This window comes from Brienomyrus brachyistius, chromosome 8 (genome assembly GCF_023856365.1).
Source record: "Brienomyrus brachyistius isolate T26 chromosome 8, BBRACH_0.4, whole genome shotgun sequence".
Classification (NCBI taxonomy): domain Eukaryota; kingdom Metazoa; phylum Chordata; class Actinopteri; order Osteoglossiformes; family Mormyridae; genus Brienomyrus; species Brienomyrus brachyistius.
The window spans coordinates 17,201,232-17,217,546 of record NC_064540.1 but is presented as its reverse complement, the minus strand read 5'-3'; the positions used below and the strand labels follow the sequence as shown (position 1 = coordinate 17,217,546).

The following is a 16,315-nucleotide window of genomic DNA, read 5'->3' as shown; positions in this document are numbered from 1 at the left end:
AGGTTGGCACTGGATGACCCCCACTTACCGGGTAGGGCTGTATCGGGACACGTATTCGGCATGTAGTGCAGTGTTGGCACTGGATGACCCCCGCTTACCGAGTAGGGCTGTATTGGGACACGTATTCAGCATGTAGTGCAGGTTGGCACTGGATGACCCCCGCTTACCGGGTAGGGCTGTATCGGGACATGTATTCGGCATGTAGTGCAGGTTGGCACTGGATGACCCCCGCTTACCGAATAAGGCTGTATTGGGACACGTATTCGGCATGTAGTGCAGATTGGCACTGGATGACCCCCGCTTACCGAGTAGGGCTGTATTGGGGCACGTATTCGGCATGTAGTGCAGGTTGGCACTGGATGACCCCCGCTTACCGGGTAGGGCTGTATCGGGACACATATTCGGCATGTAGTGCAGGTTTGCACTGGATGACCCCCGCTTACCGAGTAGGGCTGTATTGGGACACGTATTCGGCATGTAGTGCAGTGTTGGCACTGGATGACCCCCACTTACCGAATAGGGCTGTATTGGGACACATATTTAGCATGTAGTGCAGGTTGGCACTGGATGACCCCCACTTACCGGGTAGGGCTGTATCGGGACACGTATTCGGCATGTAGTGCAGGTTGGCACTGGATGACCCCCGCTTACGGGGTAGGGCTGTATCGGGACACATATTCAGCATGTAGTGCAGGTTGGCACTGGATGACCCCCGCTTACCGGGTAGGGCTGTATCGGGACACGTATTCAGCATGTAGTGCAGTGTTGGCACTGGATGACCCCAGTGGCAGGTTGGTTTGTCACAGGCCATTCAGTTATTTTCAGTTCAGAACACACAATGAAATGAATGAATACATTTCTTGACACTAAGAAAAACAACTATAGCTATAGGAATGTTTAGCTCTACATATAGCCCTATGCAACCATACTTGGTAGAAGAGAACATGGGATTAAAATCATTATTATTTTGCAATCATATTTTTGGATTTTTATTTATTTTACATATTTACATATCCCTTTGGTCTGGTATTCATGCACGCCAATATCAGACATGTCACTTTTGGTTTAGAATTGTTCCTAATTGTGTTTGTTTGCAGTTTTAGTAATATATATTTTCAAAAGAGACCTACTGTACCAAAGTATTGGATCAAACCGTTAACCCAATACAGAAGTTTGAAACGAACTTGAATTTTGTGTACCATTACACCTGTATTCCAGGGCCATTTTTAACAGGTTATGGAGAATCCTTTTGTGGGCCATAAAGATTTCTGCTGCAGGCTAGCTGTGGCCTGTGGGCCTCCAGTTTGACAGATGTGATTTAAAGACTACACCATAGTCTAACTTTCAGTTTTGAAAATGTTGTTTGCCAACAAGCCAGGGATTTGTCAGTTGACCTAAAACACAGTTCTCCAATTCCGGTCCTGGAGGGCCAGTCTCTAACACAGTTTGCAGATTTCCCCGGCCTGACACACCTTCTTCAGCTAATGGTATGTGTGTTTGAGCAGGGAAATCTACAAACTGTGTTACAGACTGACTCTCCAGGACCAGGATTGGGAAAGCCTGACCTTACAGTTGTCCAAATGATGCACTTAAGCTGTAATGGGTGTTAAGACATCTGGAAGTGGAGAGCTTTGATTTATTTTAAAATAAGTAAATAAAAAAAAGAATTCAACTCAGCCAAAAAGAAGCACTTTAGACAGTAAGCTAAAAATAAATACAAACATTTAATACATCCATATTTTCCCAACATACAATGAAAAAAGAATTCAATTACTAAACTGGAGGCATTTTATGAAATTTACAAAATATTACTGAACAATTATCATAATAAAACAATAAAAAATTGAATATCTCTGTACTTGAAAAGTACATAAATACAGACATCAAATATTGTAAAAACCCTTCCAAGTTAAATAAATATAAAATGAACCACAAAATGTTTTTTTAAATAAAATAAAATAAAACAAAAAACTTGTCCTCCAAGGTGCTACATATTTACATATCAGACAGGTTTTTAGTACTGAATTTCATTTTTACAGAGTAATTATATAAACAGTATATCATGGAAACATGGTCATGATTGTAATATTAAATAATGTAAAAAATGAGCCCTAAATGCTTGGGGGGTTCGCCTGAATAATGGCCGGCGCATACTGATCATACGTGCTCACGGTCCGCAACATTCTTTCAGCTTCACTCTGCCGATGCTCGGTATGCAGGAATCTGAGACAAGGGTTGCGCCATCTCATTATCACAGTCAAAATCCCAGATGTTATCGTAGTCCACTTCCTGATCGTCTGGTTCTGCAGGTTCCAAGTAAGAAATATCTTCTGTGGGAACAGGATGAACCTATCAGCCTATCTTGTGCAGCACTCTGTTAGGATTAAGCTGTGGTATGGCACTTTTGCAGAATGCGATGCAAATTCCTCCATAACGTGCAATTTAGACTCACGCAAGCATTCACTACATTTGTGTTGCCTCACCCACTTTGTTAAGAATGAGTCAGCCTCCAAACACTGTTTGATTTCAACTATGATCAGATACATCAAGCAAACATGACGAATTACTGGTGCATGAGAGAAGAAACAACAGCCTGTTGCTATATATTTTCAGTCAATGTTCTGAGAATGTTCTGTACAAGCTACAGTAGCGGCCGCTCCCCAAGCCCACCTGTTACTTACAGTTTGGCCGAGTCCCACTGCACTGACATATCAGCGCTAGGCCGATATAACCAACCTCCCAGTGACATGCTCAACCTTGAGCTGCCACACCCACAACTCCCCAGCCCCCACTACAAAGGCATGTCTCACCTCTCTGGGGAAAGGTCAGGCTAAAATCAGCCACAGATATGCACTGCATTCGGGAGAGTAGCTTATGACAAGCACTACAGAAGGAATCAGCCCGAAGTGCAATGTTGAATCTGTACTTCATTGATGTATGTGGCTGTAATGTTGCCATCTAATACAGATTAAATCTAACCATGATTATTTAAAATAGTATATATTACTAAGTATTATTATTATTATCTAAATCCCTGTCTTGAATGACACCCTGTTGGCCAAATTAACTTGAAACCAAACAAACTTTCTATGTCTCAGGTAAACACTAGATCTAACTTAGATATTTCCCAGCAGATAATAAATCATCTCAATGACGTCAAGAGGCTTTTGCTCACACTATGCATCACAGCAATGCCTGTGGGTGTTTCTGAAGGAGCAGGAAGGGAAAATCTTAGCATTCCCACCTTGTGAGTAATCAGCTGATATCTCAGGGAGCAAGTGATGTCTGACATCTGGCTGAGGTGTCACCTGTACAATAAAGAAACAACATAGCGATTTAATTCATGAATCTATTGTCCATTGTTGCATATCAGTACCAATAAGCTTGTTGCAGTATTTAACCCCTTAATGGAAGGATTACCACCCAGCAGTTGGTCAATATGGTCAATTCCTAATGCAAAGTATTGCAACAGTTGCCATGACTTCATTGTTAATTACAAGCCAGTAGAATTTGTGGAGTACGGTTTTATGCACCTGTGTAACATTTCTCTGCCTGGACACCGCTATAGGTGGAGACAGTAACTTGAAGCCTTCTGCCTTCGGGGTATGTGTGACTTCGCGGTGTGGGTATGAAAGGTGTGCCTTGCACCGGCCTATAGGCGGAGGCTGTAGCCTGAAGGACGAGGGCAGGAATGATGGATCTTCACGCCTCGCCCAGTGCTGTCTTGACATCTGCTGGTGGAGATCCATGATATTGAGGGAAAAGTTGCATGTTAAAAGTAGCAAATATACTAGGGTTTTATTCATTTTGTTTTCCTTTCAAGCCATTTTAGATTAGATTAGACCAATGCTTTCCAATCCGGTTCCCGAGGGACCCGCAGACCCTCCATGTTTTTGCTTCTACTGTGAGTTGGGAGGGAGCAAAAACATAGGCTGTGAGTCCCCAAGGGCCAGATTGGGAAACACTGGATTAGATTATTGCCATTGTGCCACTGAGTACAGGTACAGAACAAGTGAAATGTAGTTAGCACCTTTATAAATTGTGGTTGTGTGCAAAATTATAAACATAAGATGCATGCAGGATGTACAGAGCAATTGATTGTGATGAGAAATTTGGTACAAGTTGGAAGTAGATTGAAAGAACTGGAAAACACAGTGTCTGAATCTGATTTTATGCCCTAGAATAGATTTGAGGTAAATCATTACCTCATAAGGTTCCGGTTTATGTTTTTATAATATGATAAGGTTACATCCACAGTTAAGGCCAAGTAAAGGGACTATACTGCTCACCGCTGGTTTCACATAATTGTCCCCTGGTAGGTCTATCACAGGGGTCCAGGGGTCATCATAGAGGATGGAGAGATTCTTCCGGGACATGCATACATCAGAATTCCTCTGGGGCACAGATAGCTGCTGTGTGGAAGGCGTCCAGGGCACACTCCAGCTGTTTGACTGAACAGAAAATGCAATTCCAAGTCAAAAAAAGGTTGTGGCTTTAATTGCAGGTTCACACTTCATCTAATAGATGCACAGGAATTTAAATTGTAAATCTATTCATTTAGAAATGTGAAATAGCTCAGTCCCAGGTTCAAGTCTCCGCCTGGGTTACATGCGTGTGGAGTTTGCATGTTCTCCCCATGTCGTCGTGGGGTTTCTCCGGGTACTCCGGTTTCCCCCCACAGTCCAAAAACATGCTGAGGCTAATTGGAGTTACTAAATTTCCCATAGGTGTGCATGTGTGAGTGAATGGTGTGTGAATGTGCCCTGCGATGGGCTGGCCCCCCATCCTAGGTTGTTCCCTGCCTCGTGCCCATTGCTTCCGGGATAGGCTCCGGACCCCCCGCAACCCAGTAGGATAAGCGGTTTGGAAAATGGATGGATGGATGGAAATAGCTCAGTACCTTAACAAGAGGAAATTCCTGTTCCCGCCTGTAGGAGGCACTGTGTTCCACAGGTCTGTATGGAGAGTTGTAAACAGGGGACCGTGGCGTGTCAGTGGAGGTGTTGGAGCCATAATGGGCCGAGGTGCCGCGAAGCGACGTCCGGTGGTGGGGTTCCATGACAGGCCTGATCTGCGACGACATGCTACCAGTCCTGGAGTTTGGGTATGGCGGCTCATGCATGTTACCTGAGCTTCGCTGCTTGGAGCTGAACTGCATGGAGACAGAGCAGTGTAGCGTAAACCTGCCATGTATCGTAAAATGTAAAGTAGCCCTTTAAGTAACTGGACATTTAGACGAAAGGAAAAAATAAAATATCAGCACGCATACATAAAAAAAAAATCACTGAAAATGTAAAAAGGATGATCTATATTTGCTTTTTTTAAGAGTGAATAAAATATAGAGTGAAAAAAATATCTTACAATTAAACATACTTTCACTGTACAGCCAGTACGGTACAGTTCAGTGAATATTACAAAAACCTTTCCACCTACTCACTGAAGTACTTTACTTACGCAGAGCGGGGTGCTGTATCCAGGTGATGTCAGGTTGTCTGTATAATTGTGCAGTGAGGGTTTGTGTAATTCTCGCCCCTTTTGGGAGCATCTCTGTTCTCGATGGCTGCGAACGCTCCATCTGTCAAACTCGAATTCCTAGGGAACATCATGATCATGTCACTGATTTCTGTTTGTGTTCACCATGGAAGCTGAATGGAGGCCTGCCTTCTGATTCCGGTCTATTTGCTTTTACCTTTGATTCGGTTGGAGTATAAATGATATCATATACTGGTGGTGGTGGAAGTAACACTGGGACTTGCATGATTTTGAAATGACTGATCCAGTTGGAGAATTCATTTTCATCCATGCAGGTCACAATGATGGGGTTAATCAGTCTTCCTGTAAGCAAATCATAATTGTACGTTTACCTTTCCATTCAGTACCTGATAAACAGAGTTGGGTACTTCAGGTCCAGAGAGTAAAAGTCCAGACCAGGATTTTGTTTCAACCAACCAGTTGAGTATCCTGTGACTGTGAGTGTTTATGCTCAACTGGTTGGTTGAAATGAAATCTTGGTCTGGACTTTTACTCTCTGGACCTGAATTACACAACTCTGCTGATATATTTGTGTTAGATATCTTGGATGTAATGTAATACATGAATACATTTACATATTCGTAACATTTTTGCCTTATCACATTTGTGCTAATAACACAGTTACTGAAAAACACATTCTTTTATTTACATGCCTTTATGGTTCAAAAATCCAGTTACCTTCAATCATAAATGTGTTTGGCTTAACTTCTTGACAGGGTGTAGTCACATTGATACTGTTAAGTGGGAGTTTTCCCTGTAAAAATAGAAAGTCTAGTGAATGTCAAAGTATTATGGAACATGCTCAGAATGGTTGCTGACATGCAGCCACACACACACACACACACACGCACACACACACACAAACATGTACACACACACACATGTACACACTTGTACACACACACACCTCTTTGTACAGACCCCTGACTTCAAAGGGATTTTCTGGTATTGGCAATTTGACTTTAATTACTGACCTTGTAGAAAAGTCCGTTGCTTTCCTCAGAGAGGATGATGATGGTAGAAGAGTACATCACCAGCAGTCGCTCATACTGTTCCTGAGGAGCAATAGAGTGAGATGCTGCTCATTAACCAGCCAACAAACTTATGGCTATGAATAAACACAGCAATATCATCTGAAGGCTGCAGCCTCCTATCACTGTGGTTGCATGTGTAATTAATTACATCCAGACAGAAAGATTTTCATAAAATCTGGTATCGAAACATTTTGAGTACGTGGTAGCTACCTAATCCAAAAGATCTCTGTAATAAATCAATCACAAATGACACTGTGTACTGTGAAGTGACTGTACAGGAAGTTTACCTTTGTCCTGATTATGCAACTGGGACATGAAAAATACCCTCATTATCTTTGTACCTACTGGTACTACAGTCATCCCCTCAAGGGGAATGATGTCAACTATCAGTGGTGCAACAGTGGGGAGTATATATCACTGAACTATAATGTTGTTCTGATGCTCTCTTTATAAAGACTGCGGAAACAAATGTGTCACAATGGATCAGTGTGTACTGGAATATTTTTTCAGGAAAGGGGTAATCCAGTGGTGTTGGGATTTTGTCTGTCTAATAAAAAATCAGTTGAACAACACCGACACGTTATTTAAAATTCAAATTAATGTAATGTTATTTACATTAAAGCACAGGTGAACTTTCCCTAAACTAAAGGCTACATGTTTTACAGCATTTACCGGCATTTGTGATATCAGCCATACATTCACCAGAATAACAGGTTCTTACTTCACAAGGCAGGTGCTGGACTTTCACTTTGGACACGTAGGTAACCGGGCCCAGAGAATCCCTGTGGGTTCCTTCCCATTCATAAATCGGCTCGTTCTTCACCGAGTTCCTCAGCTCCTCCCTGGACTTCACCATACACTCTGGGTTCTGCTAGTTGCCGAAAATCAAGTTACCATCGTATTATTGACCCGTATTAGTTTACCTCCATAAACTATTTTGAAAATGGATAGACGCACTCCATTGCATCAGCTGGCACATCATTTCATAGTAGGAACCTCAGCGGCTTTTACCCAACAAGCATGGAGGCAAACAAGCAAGTAAGGCTTCACGATTATCTAAGGCATTCAGGGATTCGGGGCCAAATCCCCTCTATCTCAATGACTCTGTGTTGTTTATTACCCTGAGGAGTATAATGAAACAGGATAGCTAGTTGAAATGCTGTATCAGTGAAGCATCTTTCAGACCTAATTTGCCACCACATTTCAGCTGTTTTGATTAAATCTGCCAAGCAGTAAAAAATATATAGTTTTAGTCCTAAGGGCATCATGCAGACATACCTTGACTCTGGTGAATGTTTTGGCTTCTTCTTCTTCTGTCACAGTGCCTCCATTCCCCTCCACGTGCTCTTTCAGATACCCAAACCAGGTCTCCAGCTCCTCTTGACTACAGCAGTATACAATAATGGGGTTCAAACCAACACCTGCCGGAGGGCCACAGAAAATTGAACGTTTAGCAGCCTCTCCAAAGCAGCCGACACCAAAGACAATGATGATGATGATGATGATATTAGGTATAATAATAACTATTATAATAATAGTTACAAAACACAGATGTAGTTAAAGGCTTTGCTGCTTAATTGACATCTTCATCATGACATCTTGCAGTATCGTTTAAGGAAAGAAACTTTCTTAAATACACTACAAGCACCCATAATATTTCCAGGTATTGCTTTCCAGTGGAAATGCATTGATTTCCCAGAATGTATCAAACCACCACAGCAGCATTTCCGGAAATTAAGACCTTCAGTCAAACACCAACATCCACAAACCACCAGTCTTTCCGCCTAACAGCTGAGATGATTCTGTTGTCAATTAATGAATGAAGACTTAATTCGACAACAGTTTATATTTTATACCATTAAAGTGCATATATTTACTGTGACATTTAACAACAACAACAATAATAATAACAATAATAATAATAATAACAATAATAAAAATGATAATAACAATAATAACAATAATAATGATAATAATAATAATAACGACAATAATAATGATAATAACCATAATAATAATAATAATGACAATAATAGTAATAATAATAATCATACTAAAACGGCACCATTTTTGTGTTATCTGGTAATGTGTCATTTACTTGGACAATATGTACCCGACCCGTGTTGCAAACAAGGCTCACTTGTAGTGTCGTAATAAAATAAAATGAGAAGCTTAGATGAACAGTAATTCCCAATAACAACGTGTGTTTAGCGCTGTATCATAGTTACTATGTCTTACTCACTTTGCTGATCCTTATAGACACAACAGACGCAATCTCTTTACCATCTGCAAGTTGAAACAGTTTATCCCAACCAAAAGAAATGTGATGTCATACAGTATCCTGGCATGAGGGACAGAAAGTAAGATGTAGGTTGCTGTAAAGGCATGGTCACTTACCACTGATTTCAAAACCAAAGCGGTCTGTGTCATTCCCATTGGGCTGCAGTTTGCAAACTGTAAGGTCCCTAAGCGGCAGTGTTCCCTACAGAAGACAGGCAATCACAGATGAATACTCCTATATTTTCATTTGAAATAATACTTTAAATGCAAGTACATGTCTTCAGGTGGTACATTGGTTAAGGAAATGGAATAGTGAGCAGATATTAAGTACAGAATCGCAGGTGTATCTTTGAGCTAAACTTGAACTGCTCTAAATATACTGCTATAAAAGTAAATAATATCAGGCTCCATAATATAACCGTGTCTGCTAGTCAAATATTTACTTGGCTTGTTCGGAGATACTGTGACGTTTCTGGACACTGAAAAACTGCTTTTTGCACTCCTTCTGTTTGGATGCATAGTAAGAATAATGGTAGCTGAATGCATCAGAAGTATAACTGTATGTCCTGAATTGAAAGAAAAACGATGCAATTAAAGTCAATAATTTGTAAAAACAGGGCACTGAAATCTTCTCTGTGGTATGGCAGGTGCATTAAATATAACGTTCATGTCCCAAATCTCTGTAGTCATTAGGGATTCGTGGATATTCCTTCATAACCTCCGGTGCTGTTTCTGTTCCTCTGACCACACCACCAGTTTCAAAATGTAAGTAAAACTAATTCCTGTGCATATTAAAAAAAAAATCACAACTTGTTCTGCTTCATCAAAAAATATATGCAACTGTCTCTTGAAGCAGTATGTTGGTTTGATGGGTAGCGATGTGTCTTATAGCGCTTGGCTGCGTGCGCTGTATGCCCTGTAATGTACGTGCAGCTGGCTTAGTGTGCTCCCTGCCTGGTTCCTCATGGTTCCTGGACCTTACGTGACCTTACTTTGGCTAAGAAATTGGAAAAAAAAACAGGGGTTGGTTCATATCTCTCAGGAGCTAATAGAGGAATGCAATACGGGCATGTTGACCTATTGTAAAAAAAAAAAAAAAAAAACAGGTTTTGGCTCTGAGTAGCTATTTCAGATGCTGATAACAGAATGTGTTTATTTCAGACCAGTAGCTTTTTATGGTGGAAGCCTCACCTGGTAGGTTAGTCCAGTGGTGGTGTTAGAAACAAAGTGAAGGTGTGTCTGAAATAAGTCCAAGAAGCAGTCATGTATGTCCTATAAGAGGAGAGGGAGAGAGGGGAGATTTAGAAATATCTGCTGTCGCAAACTACATGGCCTAAGCAAGACCGGCACCTCGCAACAGTGAACTCCTTAATAAGCCAATATATACATTTACTCCGTACACAATGAATTACATACATTTATGATGAATTCTGACATTTGGAGCAATGTAAACTTTCCTATATTTCCTGATATTTAGCTTTAATAAAAAATCAACTTGAAGAAACAAGATGGTATTAGGGTGTTTTCAAATCCACTGTAGGGAGGTGAAGTTTTGGTCTGAGTAAATTAACGTAAGATGACTATGACCACACCATGAATGTAGCATCTTTGAAAAAGACATGGGAAGAAAAAAAATAGGTTTTGGTGTGACACAGAGAAAGCGTTGTTCCCGCCCCTGTTCCCGGAGCAGCATCTGCTCTTCCCCTGAGCGCCTCTGGGCAGCACTGGGCTCTCCTCCCAGCCCTTCACCTCCCACATATAAGTGGGACATTGTGAATCTAACAAAGACGTGTTGCAATACCCACTGGCCGGCATGTTCAGGCACATGCGGCGATTCCCTGTGCTTTCAGTTAATCACCTTGACATAACTGGTTTGTTTCACACGGTTGCAAAAACTCTTAACACCCTCATCTAAGCCTTTCTTGCCCAGGAAGTGCTGCTCAATTTGTGCATGATTCCTGTTTGAAACTGTCTTTAGTAAATGGATGTCTTCAGCAAATGCTGATGGCCGTGATCCTGTATTAAGATGCTGGTTTGTCTAAATGAAATGGTGTGAATTCATGATAGGTGCCCAGTGCTACAAAGACACACATCGCCGTTCTGGGCTAAAGGCCGTTAAAACACACCCTTTTGTCAGAAAAAGCCAAAGGGTGAGAAAAGTACTTTCAAATACACTACGCATATGTATTGGCAGAATTACAGGTGATTGCATATGGAAAATGGACATGAATGTACTTGCGATACTGACCTGGCAATGCAGGAAGCGAAACTGCACTTTGGAACTGTGGATCATCCTTCCATAATTTTTGACGTTGACGCTACTCTTCTTCCAGCCAGCTGATGGGTCATAGGCGAAGGGGGGGTCCCATTTGATGTTTTCAATTGTCTCAAGATCCTTAGATGACATCTCCTGAACAAAGACGTTCATGGGGCATTTAGAGAAAAATCTGCAGTGGTTGTCATTCTAATTATTTCAGCAATATGCTGGTTGACGCGTGTCTCTCACCTTCCTTGGAGTGACAGTGCATAAGATGTTGATAATGCTGTTGGACTTCACCTGGCCCTCTTCTGGGTTTTTCTTACGAAATAGCCGACGGCTTTTTTCCGAGGAAAGAGATGGCGAAAGTTAATGCGGGGTTTATGCCAATCCAGGATACACTTCTGTAATATTTAGGTGCCAAAATGAAGACAAACTGATTAACATTGTCTAATTTTCTTTGTTGTTTATAAATCTGTACTTTATTTGATGGTGGTTTCATGTTCAGCAACTTTTGCAGCATGCTGCACTTACAATTTACAATCAACTAACTGTAACTGTCACATTTGCATGCATTCCTTGCCATTCGATATAGTGCATGCAAATGATTCAGATTCAGTGTAGTAAGAGATAATGTTGCGAGAAGGAATGCTGAAGTTCAATAATTTAATCCCATCCTTTGTCCCTCGTCTTGAACAAGACATTTAAATAAATGACTTCCTGGCTCATCCACTGCGTTCATGACAAAGGAAATTAGTTCCGTCAGTTGTGATACCCTAGTTCCAATGTGTCTGGGAATGCACAATTTGAAAGCCATGAAGATAAGACAATGAGAGGTATTCATGCTGACAGTCACTGATCACTGAAACCCTGATCTCTGAATCTGGTGAAAGCATCCTGAATGTTTAAATCATACATAAGTTGCATAATTCAACTATAGCATAAGTTTTCAAGTCACTTTAAGGTAGGGCATCATTTTTCAAAATAGTGCCCTCTGTATTAGCCATAGTCACAAAGAAAGGTGTTAAAGGTGTTGGTCGAGTCCCTTAGTTCTATATTGGCTGAGAAAGGCAGCACTGAAGACCGGTGTCTTGTTAAACCAGCACAGAATCCATCCAATCACACACAAGCCACGATAATGATTTGTGTTACGGTGAGAAAAATATGTCCTTTTAAATTTCACATGAAAGTGAGAATCAATATGAACATACAACACTTTTTAGATGTATATATATATATATATATATATATATATATATATATATATATATATACAAGTAATTTTGGCAAATAAGTGATCACCACTGGAAACCAGGACTATGACAACCGCGGGTGGATGGCAGCTTAGCATATAATTGTCATCTCTAAGGATCAGGTCATTCAGAAACCAAGCCAGTAGCCCAGAATACAGCTACGCAACCATTACCTGGAGAGTGAAAGCAGGTTTCCTTTGCACCAACATGCTGGTTTCTGCCCATTGAATATCAAGAGTTCCAGAACAGTTGTATGTCACATAAGTTGAAATTACATTTCTGACTGAGGTGTACGTAAGCAAAATAAAACATTCCCTGTCAAAATAACTTGATGGAGGGTGAGAGGGAGAATTCCTACCTGTTCCTACGAATGAAGTTCTTGCCAGAAAACTGAAAGCTGTGGTGAGGGACGCATGACAGACTGCTCCCCATGTTGCTGTGGCCGGAGTCCTTCTGGAGTGAGGCCGCTGTCTTCTCCAATGAACTCTGTCTCCAAGTTCTGCTGGAAATCCAAGTAGCAGTACAGTGCCGGTAAGGTGCAGCAGGTCCTTGTCTCGAGGGCGTTGTATACAAACTGTTTAAGAAGAAAGGGCAAGAGCCTGCTGCATGAAGGGGGCGGGTCTTGGAAGGGAGGTGGGATCTGGAAGCAAGGGGTGTGGTCTGCATAAGCTGCCGACTAAGTGAAGCCTGCTGTACGAACACGACGGCAACTGACTCAAACTTCTGTAAAAGACGTTAAAAAATTTCTTTGAACTGAGAGGAAACAATTTTTTTCCAGAGCTGGAATGCAAATATTGACCTAAGAGGAGTTCAGGCAGCCTTACCATAGCCTTATAAAACAGCAGCAGCACTTTTGAACCCCAGACTGATAACAAACATTTTTTTGTCCTCTATTATGCTTCTGTTATGTTTATTTATTAACAAGGTGTGAGTTTCAGATATTTTTAGTTTTTTTTTCAACCTTTAACACCATTTTTTGGGAAAGACAATGTTTAGTTTTCAGAGATCACAGAGTATTAGCTGGAAAGGCAGAGGGGGATTTAGGACAACAAGGAGTCAGAAAGCAGTTTGCTGCGGCCAGCTGTTTCCGTCCATCTGCACAAGGGTCTGAGAAATGTGTCTTCTGTACTACAGGTGTACACATACTATTGGAATTTTCTGTTGTTTTATGATAGGGGGAGTCACTGTACTTCACTGGTCTCTGTGCCAATGGAAAAGCAGATTCCTGGTAATGTCCAGCAGCTTGGCAGCACGCTGGATGTGACTCACAGTGAGCTCAGAGCTCACAGCTCTTGCTGAAAGGAAGTGACTGGTTTTTAGAAACTCTGTTCTTACTCTGAAACTCTTCTGTGCCCACCTGGGTTTTCCCAGAACATACCATGCAGTATCTCAGGATGGTAGCCCTACCATAAATCCCCAACTTGTGAAGATCACAAGTCATACAGATGATGATTCAGCTCTGATACTTTTTAGGCTGTCTCTGTCTATTCCTCTCTAAGAGCTCAGACTTACAGTCGATGTTCCTCATTGCCAAAGCCGATTGTCCATGTTTGCCATAGACTGTCACGATTTCTGAGACTCTCCCTTTTCATACACAAATAATTTTATTAACTAATTTTATTAATTAACTAATGAGCTGTAATCCAAGTACCAACTATCTGAAACTGCATTAGGTGCCTCATGTTGTACTGAGAACTCCCATGTCGAACTGCTGATGATCAGATCTCCTTTCTAGCTATCATTCACTGCTAATTTGTATCGTGCATAATATGTTTTATAGTTTATTGTTATACTTGTGTGTGGCGGGCTATGGATTTGTTGCTTTGGACAAAAGCATCTAAAATAGAAAAGTAGATCTGGAAATGTGATTTGAGTTATTCTGAAACTAAAGTTCCTGAACTATCCATCCATTTTCCAAACCGCTTATCCTACTGGGTTGCGGGGGGTCCGGAGCCTATCCCGGAGGCAATGGGCACGAGGCAGGGAACAACATAGGATGGGGGGCCAGCCCGCCGCAGGGCACATTCACACACCATTCACTCACACATGCACACCTATGGGCAATTTAGTAACTCCAATTAGTCTCAGCATGTTTTTGGACTGTGGGGGGAAACCGGAGTACCCGGAGGAAACCCCACGACGACATGGGGAGAACATGCAAACTCCACACACATGTTCCTGTACTAATGCTTCTGTTATTTTGTCGAACCCCTGTATAAGACCTTATGTTTTCCGGCCACAAAGTATACTGACCAACCATTTCTAATGAGCTGATAACGTGCTTTTACTTACGTCAGTTGTCAAACAGACCCAATAAACGTTCACACCCCAACCTATAAGGGCGATTTGCAGTAGGCTAGTGGAGATTTGGTACATTGACAGAGTAAAAAAATTCTTATAGTATATTAGTATAGTCAATTAGTATTCCACTGTACTTTATCATTTAATTCTAATTAACATTAACAGTAGACCTAACTCATTTATCTATTATGTTACATATTGCTTTATATCATTCAATATGTGACTATATGGTATGAATTTACAATTGCTTCAAGTTTACCTAAAGCTATATTGGGGTTTTACGCAACTGTTCCATAAAAGCCTGAAACTTACTATTCACTAAATAATATGGTGAGTATGCGACAGTAGATGAGTCCTCTAAGCAAAAAGATATCAGGTTATTACAATGTTTTTATAATTTGTCATAAGAACTACAAACATATTGTTATTTTAAAACATATATAAACAAACAGTAAAAATATAGTTTCACAGCAGTTTTAGAAGTTTAATCTTTCTCGTATGTGAAATTGTTCCATCTTTGTGTTTCTTTGTCGTGTTTGAGATTCCCAACAGCGTTTATGGGGATTCCAGTCTTCATGATTTATTGCTTTCTAATCATAGCGTTCACTGGGGTCAAAGTTGTTGACATAACATGAATACGGACGTACATCCTTACATGGAAATTCACTGAAAATGTGAAAGATGGGAGGGAATGGATTTTTAGGGAAACAAAATGCTTATGACCTGACTGATTTGATGAATAAGATAAGCAATCATACATCCATCCATTTTCTGAAACCTCTGAATCCCAACTGGGGTCGTGGGGGGGGACCACAGCCCATCCCGGGAACAATGGGCGCAGGCGGGAACCAACCTTGGGCAGCCGTCAACACACCACAGGGCGCAATCATACATACAGATTTGTATCCTTAAATACTAGAGTTTGGTAGCTTACCATAATAAATTAAACTTCTTTTTAAACTGAGATTCTTTGTATTTAGTAGAATCGTCAGAAGTGCAGTAAAGCACCTGATAGCCTTGTTGGCTCACTGTGGCATTTTTAAATTCATCTGCAGATCTGCTACAGCAGCTGTATGTCACTGGGTACTGAATACTTTAGTTTGTTCTCATAAAGATACACAGTTAAGATGAATCGGTGATTGACCTTAATTTGTCTAGTAATGTGTTTGAGTGTTCAGCTTAGGGTGTATTTAGACTTTTTTTTCTAAAGAATGGATTTCAAATTACAGAACACCTTACCGGACAAAAAATGGAAAATCGGATACTTCTGCGATAAGGTGATTTTAATTCAGCAAAAGCAAACAGGATTTTTGTTATAACCTGAAAAGAACTGAACAGACCAAAACTGATTTATTCCCATGGTACCATATTACCAAGGTTCCTGAGGGTAAGGTGAGAGTGTTCAGCTGTTGTGACAGATCAGGCCGAGAGCTGCGGGCTCAGCCACGTGGCCAAATGAAGCCGCGACTCCACAGGCTCCGCGGCGTGTCAGTGTCCAGAGAATCGAAATTCTAGCCCAAATAACAGGCAAGCAACCTAACATGAATATTATTAAACATCTTAAAAGCTTCCAATAGATACTGTGATATTCTGACAGGCGTGATCGTTGCCTTTTAACCTTTATTTTAGCTTTCATTCAACTAAATAAGAATAAAAAT

General features: G+C 41.0%; 1 protein-coding gene across 3 annotated transcripts; it reads right to left on the bottom strand.

The window, feature by feature from the left end:
* Nucleotides 1-1,705: 1,705 nt before the first annotated feature.
* Nucleotides 1,706-12,936, bottom strand: plekhn1 (pleckstrin homology domain containing, family N member 1). Of its 3 annotated transcripts, none has more exons than XM_049022805.1 (16): nucleotides 12,715-12,936; nucleotides 11,353-11,443; nucleotides 11,095-11,256; nucleotides 10,038-10,118; nucleotides 8,964-9,048; nucleotides 7,845-7,987; nucleotides 7,288-7,437; nucleotides 6,507-6,587; nucleotides 6,211-6,286; nucleotides 5,690-5,835; nucleotides 5,455-5,592; nucleotides 4,901-5,152; nucleotides 4,290-4,451; nucleotides 3,534-3,734; nucleotides 3,245-3,308; nucleotides 1,706-2,330 (listed from the first exon to the last, which is right to left on the bottom strand). In XM_049022805.1, exons 1-16 carry the CDS (start codon nucleotides 12,786-12,788, stop codon nucleotides 2,194-2,196), a joined length of 2,043 nt encoding a protein of 680 aa, XP_048878762.1. In that variant the 5' UTR covers nucleotides 12,789-12,936; the 3' UTR covers nucleotides 1,706-2,193. The 3 variants fall into 3 exon arrangements, with proteins under 3 accessions (XP_048878762.1, XP_048878764.1, XP_048878763.1); XM_049022807.1 differs by having other exon boundaries at nucleotides 3,534-3,731; XM_049022806.1 differs by having other exon boundaries at nucleotides 7,288-7,434.
* Nucleotides 12,937-16,315: the final 3,379 nt, after the last annotated feature.